Source organism: Penaeus vannamei, chromosome 12 (assembly GCF_042767895.1).
Source record: "Penaeus vannamei isolate JL-2024 chromosome 12, ASM4276789v1, whole genome shotgun sequence".
Lineage (NCBI taxonomy): Eukaryota > Metazoa > Arthropoda > Malacostraca > Decapoda > Penaeidae > Penaeus > Penaeus vannamei.
This window is the reverse complement of record NC_091560.1, coordinates 11183722-11201221: the sequence shown is the minus strand read 5'-3', so window position 1 is coordinate 11201221 and position 17500 is coordinate 11183722. Positions and strand designations below refer to the sequence as shown.

Sequence of the window (17500 nt, the reverse complement as noted above, 5' to 3'; positions counted from 1 at the left end):
AAGCATTAATGTGTTGATTTTGAAATAATAATATTGTGTTTCTGATTATCAATATCTTTAACATTTCAGATAAGGAAGAACTGGTTACCAGACAGACCAAAAAAACGTAGGAGGAAAAGGAAGCCGAGACCAAGAAAGAGGTCTAGGTTACGCTCAGATTCAGTTAAGTCCGAGGATGCAAACTTTCTTCAAAGCAAAGAGACAGATGAAAAACAGTCAACTACATCTCCCTCTTTCATAAGTGATAGTAGTCAAGAGGTTCAGGATTTTGGAGTTTTAACTAAAACACTTTCAACAGCCTCCACTATCTCAGTTAGTGCATCACCTGTAAGGAGTCTTTCCCTAGATATTCATAGTTCACAGGATTCTGGCGTCTGTCTTTCTCAAGATAGTTTCTTAGACTTCAGTCCAGAATCCATTATGGAAGACAATAAAAATATAGATAAGCAGACTGACACAGAAGTTGAAGAGACAAGTCAGTCAGGCTCTGCAGAAGAGCAGCCAAACACCAGTGAAATCTTGAACACAACATCAGCTTCAGTCTTGAAAGCAAAAGAAAGTAAAGAGGACTCACAAAGTCGAAAGCGAAAGTCTTTGCCTGCAGAAGAGGAAGAAGGTAAATCTTCCAAGAGAGCTAAACTAGAGTCTTCAAGTGAAGAAGAGAGTGAAGAAGGAGATGTGGAGGAGCAAGCAAAAAGCTTCTACCAATTCTTGCAATCTAGTTCTGGGAAGGAATGGTTGAAATCACCAGACAGTAAACCATTCCTTTCATCAGCACCTGTAAAGGAAGTCTTGATGGAGGCTATAGTGGCAAATATGGGTAGTGGGTCAAGTACGGATGTCCATGAACCACCATCTGGACTGTCTATCATGTGTTCAGTCTGTTTTCTGAGACCAAAAAATGCATCAATTATCCATGGCCGCCTTTCTCATCAGGCCACATGCTACCAGTGTGCCAGACGACTACTAAACAGTGGTTCAAGATGCCCAATATGTAAACGAAAAATTCACATGGTTTGCAAAAACATTATTGCATAGAAGGAAATCATACAAGATTTTTAAGATACCAGTGTTTATTTTATTTATTATTATTATTATTTTCTTTTGTATGAATCTTTTAGGGTCCTGAAATGGGAGTATATTACATACATAGTATATCTATATATATTTGGATATATAGATATAGATATAAATATATATACTAGTCAGTGTGTGTGTGTGTGTGTGTTTGCGTGCGTGCATGCGTTTGTGTGTGTGTTTGTGTGCGTGCACGTGTGTTTGTGTGTGTGTGTGTCAGTAGGTGCATGCGTGTGCGTGTATATATGTATACACACACACGCCTGATCTGCATATATTTATCTGTATTTGATTATTCAAACAGTACTGATTTTTTTTTTCTCTCTCTCTCTCTTTTGAATTTCTATATTGCACAAATATAATGCAGATTCTTAGATGTTTGATTTTTTTTCTGTTATCAGTCCCAGTATATGAACATTTCCTTTATTATTCAGAACAGAATTATATATTTCCTGCAATAACATATCAGTTGATCTTCAAGAGGACATATGTGCGAACTTGCATTAACATTCTATGTGGTAAGAAATACATATTTCTTGGTTTATAGCCATCTTCTTTCTTTAGTTGTCATTTGTGTGTTTGTTTTCTCAGTTTATTTATATTTTATTTTTGTTTGTTTTTCCTCATTTTGTTAGTTTATTTATTCAGGCAAACTACAATGTTCGTAGTTATATAATTAAACTGGGAACTACATTTTTTGAAGGATGCAGGTGATTAATGTCAATTCTTAGTGGTGATATACCACTAAAAATTGTTTTATGTTATTGGCCAATTCACTGCAATACCTGTGTCACTATTATACTTTTCATTTCACAATAAAAAAAAAAAACTAATAGCGTCAAGGATAACTATATGGCAATATATTTCATGTTTTAATTTGTTGAACAAGTTTAACCGTGTGATTTGACAAATAAATTTCAGCTTCCGTTTCTAGCTGGAGTAAATGGTTTTGATTGTATTTATTCAGCAAGGAAAGAGTTCTGAGGAGGTCAACAATACCTCCCTAAACTTTTGAATTAGACAATTCCTTTCCCTTGCAGCTGTCTTGACCATTTGTATTTAATGGTATAATCATCTAAGATTATATTCTGGACTTTCAAAAGTATATTCTGGAATTTCCTTTTTTATTTTATTACCTGAAGACTGTATGATTGGACTTTTTGTTGGAAGTATTTTACAGGGCTTAATCCTATGCTTGTCAGTTTGTCTTCGTGTCACCTCTTCCCTCATCTCTCCTCACCTCTCTTACCTTTCTTTGCTATCATATTATCTGGCTCCAGTAGCAACTTGTAGTCCAGGGTATATTTTAGGTGATTGTACACAGGATGAACATAGGAGGTCCAATAGATATCTCCATGTTTTCAAAGAAAATTAAATCAGAATATTTAATTTAGTTTTATTTTCCAAACCCCTCAAATCCATATCTCGTTGTTGTGGTGAGGGGGGGGGGGGCTTAGGGGACGGAGACTGAGGCCCAATGTAGGAGATAACCCCTACCCTGGGCCTTGGCCCTCACCTAGCCTAATTTTGCATGGTCTTTTTTTTTCATCCCCATTCATTTTCCTTCCCTTCTTCATCCCCTTCTGTCCACTTCCTGAGATGTGAGACCCATTGTGAAAGGATGAAAGGCTGCCTTTTCGAGAGACAAGATCGGCCTCCAGGAGCCATGGGCATGGTATTCCCTTGGTTACCTGCTAGCCCTTATTCCTTACGGGGACCCAGGCTCACCGTGGCCAATAATGAAGGTTCTTTTTCATCAATAGGGGCATTAAGGCTTGCCCCTTCATCAGCTGGCCTATCTAAATTTGATTTTGTTGGTTTTCCTATCCCTGCCCCTCCTATGACCACTTATCCGACCACTGATACTAATACTTCCTCGCCCCCTCAACGTTTACTGACAACTATATCCATTCCGAGCCACTCACCCAGGTTATTATTATTATTATTATTACCTTCAGAAGGCACTCTCTCTCCCAACATTCTCCTCTCCATTTCCCACTGCACAGTCTTCAATGTCTACTTGATCTTCCCTTATTTTTACTATTCATCCGTATCCCCCCACAACACCCTACCTTCCTCCCGTCCTCGTCCTTCTACTAGCTTTGCCTCTGCAAACCTTTTCAGTACTCTCTTTGGCCATGCCAAGTAGGATCGATTCTTTGCGATTCCATCCACAGCATCTACTCTGAGAATATTCTCTTTCAACAGTGTCTCCAATAACAAGTAGGCAAGGTTACCTCTGATTGTTCATGCCTTGTCACAGTTACATCTGAATCCCAAACTCGTTCGGTATCTGTCCTAACTGACCTCACTGGCAAATCCATTCCCGCTGACCTTACCCCTCTTTTAATACTTGTACTGGAACGGTTTGTCTTCCCGACTGCTTGTCTTATCTATGGCAAGATCTGGTCAGACTGAAAATGACCTTACCTGCCTTGCTGATTATGATGCCGTAACAGTACAGTGCCACACTATTCCTCCTATGCCAATATTGCCAAGATTAGACCAGATTTCTCACATGGTTGGTGAATTGTCCTACTTTGTCCGATCATACCGACCCCTCCCTCGCCAATGTCAGAAATGTTGGCGTTTTGGCCTCCTAGCCGAACACTAGCTCAACAACCCGCTGTCCTTTATGTACTCAACCTGGTCATGACCACTCAAATTGCCCTGCTCAATCACGTACATGTGCCCCCTCCCAATGCCTTGCTCGTTGTCGTGGGAGGGCTTAGGAGACAGAGGCCCATTGTTGAGGATCACCCCTACCTTGGGCCTCAGCCCTCGGCTCAGCTATTTTTGCTTGGTCTTTTCTTCTCTTTTCCTCTTCTGTATCTTCATCCTGAGAGGTAGGTCGTTTCTTTTCTACATTTTTATTACCCGACCTCCAGAAAGCACATTTTCCTCTCTCTTAACATTCTCCTCTTCATATCCTACTGCACAGTCTTCTTCAATGTTTACCTCCTCGTCCCTTATTACTTCTCTCCATCCGTATTGTCCTACCCACAGAACTACCTTACTCCACACCACCCCATCTTAACCTCGCCCTCGTCCTTCTACTACCTCTACCTCTGCAAACATTTTGGGTACTCTCTTTAGGATCGATTCTTTGTGATTCCCTCCACAGCCCCCTATTCTGAAAGTACCCTTCTCTTTCAAGAGTGCCTCCAAAAACAAGTAGACATGGTTACCTTTCGCCGTCGCTCCGATCGTTCACGCCTTGTCACAGTTACATCTGAATCCCAAGCTCGTGAAGACCACTGGCATACCCATTCCTGCCGAACCTCACCCCTCTTAATACTTGTACCGGAACTGTTTCTATCTCCCCAGATGCCTGTCTTATCTACAAGGACTGGTCAGACTGAAAATAACCAATTTACTTGCTTTGCCGATTATGATGCAGTAGCAGTAGTGTTGCGCGAGTTACACTATTTTACCCAGACTCCATTGTTGCCGTGGGAGGGCTTAAGGAGGCGAGGACTGGGACTCAATGCTGGGGATCTCCCCTACTTTGGTCCTCAGCCCACGACTAAACTAATTTTGTCTTTTTGCCCTCCTGCTTTTCCGTTTCCGTCCCTTCTCCAACCCTTCTACTATCCACTTCCTAAGGTGTGAGAACCGTGTTGAAAGGATGAAAGGCTAACTTTTGCCAGTCCTGAACGGCCTGAAGGAGCCATGGGCACGGTATTCCCGTTTTAGTTGTCTAGCCCTTACCCTTAAGGAGACCCTGTGGAGTGAACTGTTGCTTTCCCCAATATAGTCTGGGCTTACCGTAGCCAATATTGAAGAAGTTATACCCTTGTTAGGGGCAATGAGGCTTGCCCCTTCATCAAATAGCCCCACTAATTCAAACTCTCCGGGCTCTCCGACCCCAGGCTCTCCTTTGAACACTTTGACTCTGAACACTACTTCCCACTCCTCAATGCCTACTAGTACATTATCCACCCAAGTCAAGACAATCTCCAGGAGGCATTCCCTCTCCCAACATTCATAACTCCATCAACTCTACGCCCACAACCTTCTTCATCAATCACCCCATACTCCCCCTTCCACACGTCCCCGTCCTTCAACCACTCCCATCTCTACAAATATCTTAAATATTAGCCCAGCCAAACGGGACCGATTTTCCATTATCCCCCTACAACTCCTTACTCTGACAACACTCTTCTCTTTCAGCAACGTCTTCAAAAACAAGTAGGCAAAATCTCTTTCCGTAGCCGACCTGACCGTTCCTGTCTCGTTACATTCATATCCGAAACCCAAGCTATAGCATTATCAACTCTGATTTCTCTGGCAACCCCATTCCCGCAGGACCTCATCCAACCCTCAATACTTGTACCGGAACTAGCTCTATCTCCCCAGAAAAAAAAAAATGGTCAGATTGTGGAGAAGACACTCGCTTGCCTGCAATAACATCAGGATCTTCTTTCTTATATGGAGCTCCACTCCAATACCGTTTCTTTGGCAAATCCCTTGGCATCATTTTTGACTCCAAATTGTCCTGACGAGACCATATCTTTTACACTAAAGAAAAAGTTCATCACCGCTTCCGAATCTTACAAATTCCCACATATCCTCAGATCGCAAAACTCTCCTCCATCTTCATGTTATCTTGATCCTCACCACTCTAGATTATGAATGCCATATCTACTCCTCTGCCACAACCTCCATTTTTGCTCACCTCGATGCAATCGATCCCCCCAATCCCTTGCCCGTTGTTGTCGTGGGGGGGGGGGGGCTTAGGAGACGAAGACTGAGACCCAATACTGGGATCTCCCCTGCCTACGGCCTCAGCCCTCGACTCAACTAATTTTGCATGGTCTTTTCCCTCTCCAGCATTTGTTTCCGTCTCTTCTCCATCCCCTTCTACTATCTACTTCCTAAGGTGTGAGAGCCGTGCTGAGAGGATGAAAGGCCAGTCCTGAACGGCCTGCGGGAACTATGGGCAGGGTACTCCTGACTAATCTAGCCCTTACCTTCAGTAGCGAAAGGAGGTGGACCGTTTAGGCCTTTTTACATAATCCAGGTTCCCCATGACCAGTAATGAAAATGTAATCCCTTTATTAGAGGCTATGAGGCTAGCCCCTTTATCAAATAGCCCCAACCCAGGCTCTCCTTTGACCACGGCTCCGAACACAAACTACTACCCACTCCTCAATGCCTACTAGTGCATTATCCACCCAAGCAGAGAATCAATCTCCAGAAGACATTCCTACCCACCCAACTTCCTTAAATTCAACTCTACCCCTGTAACCTTCATCAAACAACCAATCCTCCCTACAGATATCTTAAATACTCTGTTTAGCCCAGCTAAATGGGACCGATTTCTCGTGATCCCTTCTACAGCCCCTCACTCAGGCAACACTCTTCTCTTTCAACAATGCCTCCAAAAACAAGTAAGGAGAGTCCCTTTATATACCAGACGCGATCGCTCCCGTCTGGTAACAGTCAGATCAGAAACAATCTATAGCACTATCAAATTTAACTGATCATTCTGGCAACCCCATTCCTGCAGAACCTCATCCAACCCTTATTACCTGTACCGGAACTGTCTCTCTCTTTCCAGCCGATACCAAAGATTGGTCAGACTGTGGAGAAGACTTATTAGGATGCCTCAAAGACCAAGATGTGAAATCAGTACATTGCTACACTATTCCTCCTAAAGGTCAACGAAAGAATCCGACCAATATTGCCAAAATTACCTTCCGTACACATGACCTTCCCTTACATATCTACATTGGTGGACAATCTCTCCCTGTTCGACCATACCAACCCCCTCCCCGTCAATGTCAAAACTGTTGGCGCTCTGGACATCCTGCCAAACTGCCGTTCCACAGACCGATGCCCCATATGTGCCCAACCTGGTCATAATCGATCAAACTGCTCAGCACAAACACAAACATGTGCTAACTGCGGCGGCCCCCATAATGTATTTTATAGAGGCTGTCCCACTTACAAGTTTGAATCTGAGGTAGCAACTCTCAGATACAAAAATGGTCTCACTTTACGTGAAGCCAGACAGGAAGCAAGTCGACAAGTCTCTCATACTCCATATTCTAGTAACATCGTTCGCTCAGCCCCTCCCCCTCCACCCCAAAATGTCCCCATTTCCAATTCTACATTCTACATCCCTCAGACCAATTCCTTTGCCACTCTAAACCCAGACACCCCAATCTCAACCACTGCTCCTCTCTCAACTACAACCCCAACACCAACCCTTCTCCCTCCCCACACTACCCGCAGTAGACAGACTAAACGTTCTAACCCTTCTTCCCCAACAGCACAATCACCTCCACCTACCTATACCTATTCCACAAAACTCTCCAACCAATTCCATTACAGAAACAATTACCTTCTCACAAAACTCTCCAACAAACTCCACTGCAGAAACAATGGATGACATTCAAAGCTATATGCTTGAGACACAAGATCCCATAACTCATGCTCCTTCCACACCTGAAGTGGTTGCCGATATTCATACCCCTCCTACTAATATTCCCCCTACATCCCTTCCTCCTACTCCCTCTCAACACAACCTAACCCCCTCAATCCCGTCTACCACTGATATCCATCCTCCCAATACCCATCCTCCTGATATGCATCCCCCTCTTACTCACAGCACCCCTACACCCCTTCCTCCTAATCCCTCCCAAGACAACACATCCCCTTCAACTCCAACTATCCATCCTTCCAATATTCATCCTCCTAATACTAATACTCCCCACACATCTACTCCCTTCCAACACAACCCACCCCCTTCAACCCCAACTATAGGCACATTCTCCCTCCCTCCATCCCCTCTATCCTTTGCACTCCCGGATACACACCAGAATCACTCATATCACAACAATGCCCTTCTCCAGATTCCCTACTCCTAATATCCCTCCTTTACACCCCCTAGCTCCCCCTTCAAATGCTCCAACACGTACTTGCGTTATCATTCGTAAATCAACTAGACTATAGCTCTCCTACATTGGAATATTCGCGGTTTCCGCTCTCATAGATCAGACCTACGTCATATCCTTGCTTCTAATAATCCATCTATTATCTGCCTCCAAGAGACTTTCCTCACACACCCTCCTATTCCAATTCCCAATTACCATTTTATCTCTTCCCCACACTCCCTTTATATCTCGTCTATACTTATCCATCATAAAACACCTTATGTCATACCTCCCATACAAACTTCTGCCCCGTGCACAGCTATTCGCATCTTTCTTCGCCGCTGGATCACAGTGATTTCAGTCTATTTCTCCCCATCTCATCCCATTGACTTTACTGCCTTTGAGACTCTAATTTCCCAACTCCAACCACCTTTCCTCGAAGTTGGTGATTTCAACTGCCGCCACACTCTGTGGGGTGACTCTACCACCAACTCCCGAGGCCGATCTCTAGAACGCTTCCTCTTCACAAATAATCTAATTATTCTTAACTCTGATCGCCCCACACACTTTGACATGCGCACACAATCCTTTTCATGCCTTGACCTCTCTCTATGCTCTCCTACTTTACATCTAGATTTCCATTGGTCAGTTCTAGACCACTTCCCATATAGTGACCACTTCCCAATACTCCTTTCTCCTACTTCATATGTACCACTTCCTAATCCTCCACGCTGGTGCTTTGATAGAGGTGACTGGCATACTTTCACTTCACTCTCTACTATACCTATCCCTCCACCCCCCTTACCGTCCATTTCAGATATGCTACGTTGTTTTACAACCACGATCCTAAGAGCTGCCTATACAGCCATTCCTCGAACTTCAAGACCTTATACCTCTAAATGTGTTCCATGGTGGAATTCTGATTGCACCAAAGCGCTTCGCTTAAAACGAGCAGCCTGGAACAGCTATCGCTACAAACGAGGCACCCCTCACCAGCTATCAGACCTTATTTCCTTAAAATAGCATCTGCCCATCTCCGCCGTACAATTAAAAACAGCAAATCAAATAGCTGGCAAAATTATGTTTCCTCAATTACATCTTCTACATCTATTTCAGCTGTTTGGCGACGGATCCATAAATTATCAGGCAAACATCCCCCCCCATCCTGCACCCGTCCTCCATATTCGAGATACTCTCATATCTGAACCTGTCGAAGTAGCTAATGAACTGGGCAACTATTTCAGCCAGGTCAGTAGTGGCTCTCACCTTTCCCCACACTTTTCTTCCATTAAAGCCATCAAGGAACACACCCCTATTACCTTCACCCTATCCTCTGATGAGTCCTATAATGCTCCTTTTTCTTCTTCTGAACTCAACGCTGCATTACAGTCGTGCCGCAACACTCATGAAGGCCCTGATGGTATTCACTATCGTATGCTCCGGCACCTCCCATCTTCCTCTCTGTCCTTCCTTTTAACTATTTTCAACCACATATTGACGTCAGGAAATTTTCCTTCTCATTGGCGAGATGCTCTTATCCTACCTTTCTTAAAACCCAATAAATCAGGTACCCTATCCCAAGATTACCGCCCCATAGCTCTAACTAGCTGGTTGTGCAAACTACTAGAACGAATGGTTAACTTCCGTTTAATGTGGTACCTTGAATCTCATAATCTCCTTTCCCCTTCCCAGTTTGGTTTCCGACGTGCCCGAAGTACAGCAGACCCACTTGCCCATTTCGAGACATACATTACATCGGCATTTGCACGCCATGAATCCGTATTAGCCATATTCTTTGATCTAGAAAAAGCATATGACACCACATGGCGATACCATATCCTCCAACAATTGTCCTCCCCAGGTTTACGTGGAAACATGGGTGTTTTCATTAAACCCTTCCTTTCTAAACGTACTTTCCTGGTCAAGATTGCCTCTTCTACGTCATCATCCTTTCCTCAATTCGAAGTCCCACAAGGAAGTGTGCTTAGTACCACGTTATTCCTTCTTGCTGTAAATGACATAGTCTCAGCCCTACCACCAGGAGCCCGAGCATCACTATATGTTGATGACAACCATCTATGCATCTGGCACATCCATACCAGATCTCTGTCAATTCCTTCTTCAGTCTGCAATAACATCAGTAACTTCTTGGGCCACCAACCATGGCTTTCGCTTCTCTACCTCTAAATCTTTCCCCATCCTTTTCTCTCGCTCACGTAGGTCCCCAAACCCCCACTCTTCTTATATGATGCTCAACTCCAATACCGTTCTTCTGGCAAATTCCTAGGCGTTATATTTGATTCCAAATTGTCCTGGCGAGACCATATCTTGTACATCAAAGAAAAAGCTCAACGTCGCCTCCGAATCTCAGATACTCTAATCTCTACCACTTCCCCAATACCTACCCTTCCTCCTTACTTTATTCATCAGGCAACCTAAACGTTCCACTCCATCCTCTCCTACTACATCCTTTTCTTCTGCTATTCAGATATCTATCTCCTCTTCTCACAAGGGAACCTTTGTTTCTCAGTCCCCATCACCCAACTCCCTATCAGAAACCCGTGAAGACATCCAAAACTTCCTAAAGATGACCCTTCCTCTACCCCCAAATCCCTCTGCTCCTACTACTTTTACGGTTTTTGCAGATATCCATCCTCCTACTCCTCAGGTTCCCTCCATCCCCCTTCCTCCTTCACCCTCCCATCATACCCCACCCTCTCTACTGCTCCCACCTGAATACTCACGAATCCCCTCTACAACAGCGTCTGTCTCCAGACCCCTCCCCTCCAGTTATTCTTCTTCATACTTCACCATCTTACCCACTCCCTCGTTCTCATCCCCGGATTCTTCTTCTACTTCTTCAACAGCCACCTCTGTTTTCATTGAACAATGTCCCTATTCCTTCTCCAGTCACAGTTCAATTCACAATTCAATTCACAAAGCAATTCACTCAATCGCTCTACCTCCTTAACCTTGCCCATTTTGCTAATTCCTGCTCTACCTCATTTACTTCCCTCTTTTCCCATTTCGCTACCATACTTTCCTGTAACACCCTCTAATCTTTGACAGCTAACACTTTTCCCATGATTCTTCTCCTACTTTTCCAACAGCCATCTCTATTTTCCATGAACATTGTTCCTATTCCTTCTTCAGTGACAGCTTTTTTATCCTAATCTTTAACTCCTCTTTACCCTTTTCGACACAATATTTTACCACAGTACTATATGACCTTTGATGTCTAGCACATTTATTTGTTTCAAACATTAAACATGTCCCAATTGTGGGGACTCCCATATTGTTTATAGGAGCAGCCCTTCGTTAAGTTCGAATGTGAGGCAGCAGTTCTCCGATTCAAACTAGGCCACACTACAGACAGAATGCACGACGACGAGGGTTTTTTTCTCTTTACCCATTTCAAAACAGTCCTTCGCTCACCCTCCCCTCATCTTCACAAGATGTTTCTGCATCTCCTCTAGTATCTCTTCCCTTTACCCTAAACCGTCCTATTCCGCCTATCCCCCTGTCAAATTCCTTTTCCAGTCTAAGTCCAAAGTTCCATTTCTCTTATGCCTACCCTTCCTCCCTCAAACGTTCCACTCCATATTCGCCTTCCACACCCTCTTCTACACCCTCCTTTCTTTTGCTCCTCGAACATCTTTACAAGAGATCCTTTGTTTCTCATATCTCCCATCCTGTGAGGGTTTTTGGATACTTCCAACTTGGTGGCGTGAGGAGATGCTTGTGCTGGTTCTATTCTTTTATTGAAAGGATGGATGCGGAAGCTAGTTGGTTGAAAGCGTGGATGGAGGTTGTAGACGGAAGTGTCGCCGTGGTGGTGCAGAGAAGTTCCGGGAAGAGGGTACCCCAGCAGTCGCGAAGTTGATCCCAAGAGGAGGCCGTGTCCGAACTGAGACGCGACCCGAAGACAAGTGGTGGTGACTATCAAAAGGGGAAGCGTCCGGGCGAGGCCGTGACTGGAGTTAAAGTGTTTTGTCCTGCTGTTACGAGCATTGAGATTTGCCCCTTGACCAGTTAAACTCACTGACTTCAATTCTCTTGATTCTCTGACAATAAATACACAGCTATTACTACCCCCTCTTCACCCCCCCCCTCCCCAATCCGTTGTAGCCTTGGGCCTCAGTCCTTGACTCAACTAATTTTGCATGGTCTTTTCTTTCCCTTTTCGTTTCTTTCTCTTCTCCAACCTCTTCTACTATCCACTTCCAAAGGTGTGAGAGCTGTGTGAAAGGATAAAAGGCTGGCTTTGTAACAGTCATCAACGGCCTGGTGGGAACCTTGGGCTCTATATTTAGTTGTCAAACCCTTACCCCTGAAGGGTACCCTGATGGTTAATGGTTACCAAGCAAAATAAGAGTACTAAACATCAAAGGTCATGAAGCACTACAGAAATGAGTAATAATGAAGAGGGTAAAGAGGTGGTTTAATTGATGATAAAATATGCTACACTTTGGAAGTCTTATAGCAGTTCAGGAAGGGACTAACGACGGTGATTGGATCAAAGTTGTCAAAGGAAAAAGTGCAGGATTCTTGATGGATGTCTTTAGGGTAAGGTACGAATTAGCAAAAGGAGAAAGGACCTTTAATGACAATTAGATCACAGCTTGAGGGAAAATGTCAGGAGGGAGAGAATCCAGGGAAGTGGGTTGCTGTGACATAGTGTTACATGTCTATCCAGGGAGAAGCAGAAGGGATAAAGGCAAAAGAAAGGGGGATGATATAGCTGAAAAGGGAGGAATGGGATGTGATTGGAGGGAATAGGAGGAAAGGGCGTTTGAGGGGCAGAGGGAGAGGTTGATTTAGTAGAGGATGCAGATCTTGTGTGATGAGTTGGGCGAAGAGGAAGAGGGGTAAGTAGCAGGGAAGTAGAGATTGGAGTGTCTGGAATAGTGGTGAAGATTTAGGATGGCAAAAGGATTTGATTGTGAGAGTGGGGGGATAGCAATGGGATGAGGAAGAGATGTTGAAACAGTCTTAGCAGAAATAAGGGAGGGGTGGAGTGAAGGGCAGCACTGGCGTAGCAAGTTAGAGAAAAACCTTGTCTTCATTATCATGGCCAAATTTTGCACCCTTATTAGGGGCATTGAGACTTGCCCCTTTATCAACTAGCCCCACTGATTTAAATTTCCCGATCCCCCGACTCTAGCCTCTCCTCTGACCATAACTTTGAATGTTACTATTACTACCCCCTCCTTAAAACTTATCACCTCATTCCAATCCAAATTATCCACCCAGGTAATTACTCAACCTCCAAAAACATTCTTCCTCTCCCAACATCCTCTACTTCATTTCCACCCTCACAGCTTTCATCTACTAAACCCTCTTCCCTAAATACTACTCTGTAGCAATATTTTTCACCTCTCTGCAGTGCTACCTTTCTCAACACTAGTCCCTCTTCTAGACGTCCCCACTCTTCTAATACCACCATTTAACCTTTTAAATACTGTGTTTAGCCCGGCCAAATGGGATCGATTTTTCGTGATCCCCTCAACAGCCCCTTACTCTGACAACTGTTTTCTTAGAGCAATGCATACAAAAACAATTAAACAACGCCTCCAAATCCCAAACTACAGCATTATCAGCCATAACTGCCTTCACCGGCAAACCCATTCCAGCCCAGCCTCATCCATCCCACACTACTTAGACTAGAACTGTCTCCATCTCCCGACAAACTGCCCTGTCTACAACAAAGATTGATCAGACCTACTCTCCTGTCTCATGGACGAATAATGCAGTATTAGTACAATGCTACACCATTCCTCTTGGGGTCATCTCAAGTTCTCAACCAGTGTTGCCAAAATTATTTTCTGTAGCCATGACCTCCTTGTTGTTTGTATTAGCGGAGAGTCCTTCTCTACCCGTCTACCCTCCCCCGTCAATGTCAGAATTGCTGACATCTATGCCACAGTACCAAACACTGCCGTTCCACAGCCCAATGTGCCCAACCTGCTCAAGATCGATCAAAGTGCCGCTGTGCCAGTTGGGACCTCCCATGTATTTTATAGCGGCTGCCCTAACTACAAGTTTAAGTCTGAGAGGGCAGTTCTCGGGTCCAAACTTTGCCTCACTTTGCGTGTGGCCAGACAAGAAGCACGTCGACGAGGTTTTCTATCACTCCCCTTTCCTCCCAAAATGTGTCTACATCAGTCACTGCTCCTACACCTACCCCTCTCCCCTTCTGTCATTACCCATAGCAGACAATCTGAATGTTCCACCCCATCGTCTACCATGCCCTCCCCTCTGCCTACATCTTCCTCTAGCCCTCAGATACCTGTCTTCTCATCTCCTCCATATAGGAAAACCATTGTTTCTCAGACCTATGCAACCAGCTCCACTTCAGAAGCTCACGAAGACATTCAAAACTAGCTAATCATGACCCAAGACAACCTGCCTAGACTTCTCCCATCCTCCAATCTCTCTATTCCTATTCCCTCTACACTCAAGTAACTGCCGTAACTACTCATGTTTTTCCCACTCCCTCCCAACACATCCCAGTCCCACATACTTCATAATTCTGATATTATAACCACTAGTATAATATCCTACATCAAATTATTATTCACCTTCAGAAAACAAAAATTTCCTTGTACTGATTTGCATTATAATGCAATTGATATTTAGAAACAGTGTGGTGATGCTAAAATAGAAGCTTTAAAAATATTTCATGTTTACATGATTTTCTCTTAAAAACCCTACCAGTTAAATTTAATAACCTGACTGAAATACCTTCTATCAGGCTATCATATTTAAAGGATATAACTCTTGGTCAGAATTCACAAAGGTACTGGCGATGGTAAAATCGCCAGTAACTAGTTACCATCGGAAACACACACTGGTATTTACTAACAGTTTACCATTTCACCAGTGGTCAGAGTACTGACAAGTCTGCTTGCAACTTCATGGACGACGATTTTCAAGGTTTCTATATATACTTATATGGTGCAAAGTCATCTGTTAGTTACCATTAGAACGAGTTGATTTACGATTGTAACTCGGTCGAGGCCAGTTACTATCCGTGAAACCCATTTTACCATCACTGGTAAACGCGATGGTAACTGATCACAGGCAAATGCATTACGATCGTATTAGTGAATCCAGCCCCTGGGGCCGGATTTATTAACGCACGATTAATCACGGGCAACTATAGTTACTGTGTAAACAGACGGCGGTAATATTCACTAATAACTTGCAATTGAAGTTACCATGGTAAATTTTACAAGTGGTCGGTGCACTGGTAAGTCTGCTGGTAATATGATAAGATGATGTCATCACATGTTATCTCGTTCAAAAATCAAAATTCAAGTAAAGTCTTTGATTAACCTTATACATGATGTAATAAACAGGATGGTAAACACTTATCACAATATGGACATGGTGAAGAAAGACAATTTTCACATGAAACTAGCAATAAACTCCGCACAAATTCTTATAAAATCACAGGCCTATATTAATCTGCAGAGGGCATGGAATGGATAGATATTTGAAGTTATATAGAATTATTTTTGACATAATCATTCCATAAAAAAACTTGCTGATATATAAACTGGCAATACCAACGTTAAGGGAGTATAGTGTATGGGCAAGAATGAGCTTGAATTGTTTCCTTTATTAAACGATAGATAGACAAATAAAAATCAGTTTGGGCCGGTTCTTTGTTTAACAATGGTGAGAAATGAATAAATAAATGAAGGCTGTTTGGACTGTTTTCTGGTTTGTGTTAAACAATGATATATCAATATAACAGAGTGTAAGTTCCTATTTATACGATCAGTAGCCAGGGAAGTCTATACCATCCCGCATGATGGATGTTATTTAATATATATATATATATATATATATATATATATATATATATATATATATATTGTTTTCTACATATGTTTAAACGGTGCTTTATCTGTGACGATTATCATGTTTATGAATCCGGCCAACATCCCTTTGCCCCTTCCAGATACTAATGCTTAATGTTACTGTGCTAATGTTTAAGTTACGTAATATTTATTTCGCAGTGTTTATATACACTCCGTGTACAGTAGTCCAAAAGTACGGAATCGGTACACGGATATGACGGAAATAGGCTAGCCAAACCAGCCAATCGAAATGTGTTAGGTATTTTAAATTCCAAACATTGAAAACCAAGATGGCGTAAGCCCCAACAGCTCCTAAGCCTGGTTTGGAGGTAAATGCATTAGGTTAGGTTAGGAAGCTATACTTCGTCTGTAATACCCCCAGGGAAGGGGGTCCGGGGGCTTGCCCCCGGTAGGGAAATACCCCAGGAAAGGGGGTCCGGGAGCTTGCCTCTGATAAGGTAATACCCCAGGGAAGGGGGTCTGAGGGCTTGCCCCTGGTAGGGAAATACCCCAGGGAAGGGGGTCCAGGGACTTGTCCCCGGTAGGGATATACCCCAGGGAAGGGGGTTCGGGGGGTTAGGAAGGTATACTTCGTTTGTGCGGCGATCTATATGAAATTTCGTCGAGAATTCAGCAACGCTGCCACCGGCGTGGCGAATTTTGCAGCGGCGAATGAACAAAAAGTTTACGTTTATCAACTGTTTTCATTTTGATTATTTTTCGGCTTTCTTTTATTGATTTTTAATCAAATCGCCCTTCCTTACACGAATCCATGTATATAACCGCTTCCATGTTAGGAATCGGTACACGGATCTCCTTGGACGTAGGAATGACTTTCGGGTTTAGGTACACGGATATGGAAGAATCACGTTTTCTAAACTACTTGTTAACCAGCAATGATAGTCTCTTGTCAGAATACAGGTCCTTGTCACAAGAATAGAAAAAGTTCATTATTCACAATCAACATTATGCACTGGAACTTATGCCAATTCTGTCTCATCCTCTTGTCGATCCTTAATTGACCCCATAGTATCCGAGCACCCCAATGTGGCCTCTTACCTGGTAAAGTTGCAAGAAGTGGATTATCTTTATCTGATCCCGCAGCATCTGTGTAATTTTTGTTGACCTAATGCTGGACCGTAAATTCCTTGCATCCGGCCTTGTCCCTTGTGGTATATGCTACATATATAGAAAATAAATCCTCGTCAGATCTTCAAATCCACAAAGGGGACCCTCACCACCAGCAGAATAGGATGCAAACTTCTTTTTGAAGGACACGTTTAAGCGACGGGCACACTAGTCTTCTCTGTTCTGAGATTCCTAGAAAGCCTCGCCCAAGTCTAGTCAGCTAGTTTGGGGTTGGTCACACTACACACCGTATTCCCTTGGGGAGAACCATCACATCTCAGTCTCAGCATTCACAACATTCATGACGACGTTCCTTGCCTGTTTCATCCATTTTTTTCTTTTTTTTTCAAATTCATGTTTTTATAATCCTTATGACTGGTGCTCCACAACCACTCTTTGGCTCTCACTTTATCCAACAGGAAGTAAACAACTTGTGAAAAGACCTCTTTGGCGTGTCGGAGTGGGTTGATTGATGTTTATGTTCGTTGGTCAAATGAAATCTGATTTACCGATAAAAGTTTAACGAGACAAAATTGCTCGATGCAA

The 17500-nt window shown here is 43.4% G+C and overlaps 1 protein-coding gene across 5 annotated transcripts in view; it reads left to right on the top strand.

Moving 5' to 3' along the window:
* LOC113808992 (E3 ubiquitin-protein ligase Mdm2) overlaps positions 1-2466 on the top strand; it is a 32345-nt gene extending 29879 nt beyond the window's left edge. For all 5 annotated transcript variants that reach the window (XM_070127876.1, XM_070127877.1, XM_070127875.1 and 2 more), the window contains one exon: positions 70-2466. In XM_070127876.1, coding sequence (XP_069983977.1) covers positions 70-1038 — 969 coding nt within the window. In that variant the 3' untranslated portion in view covers positions 1039-2466. The remainder of the gene's footprint in view (positions 1-69) is intronic.
* The last annotated feature ends 15034 nt before the right edge of the window (positions 2467-17500 follow it).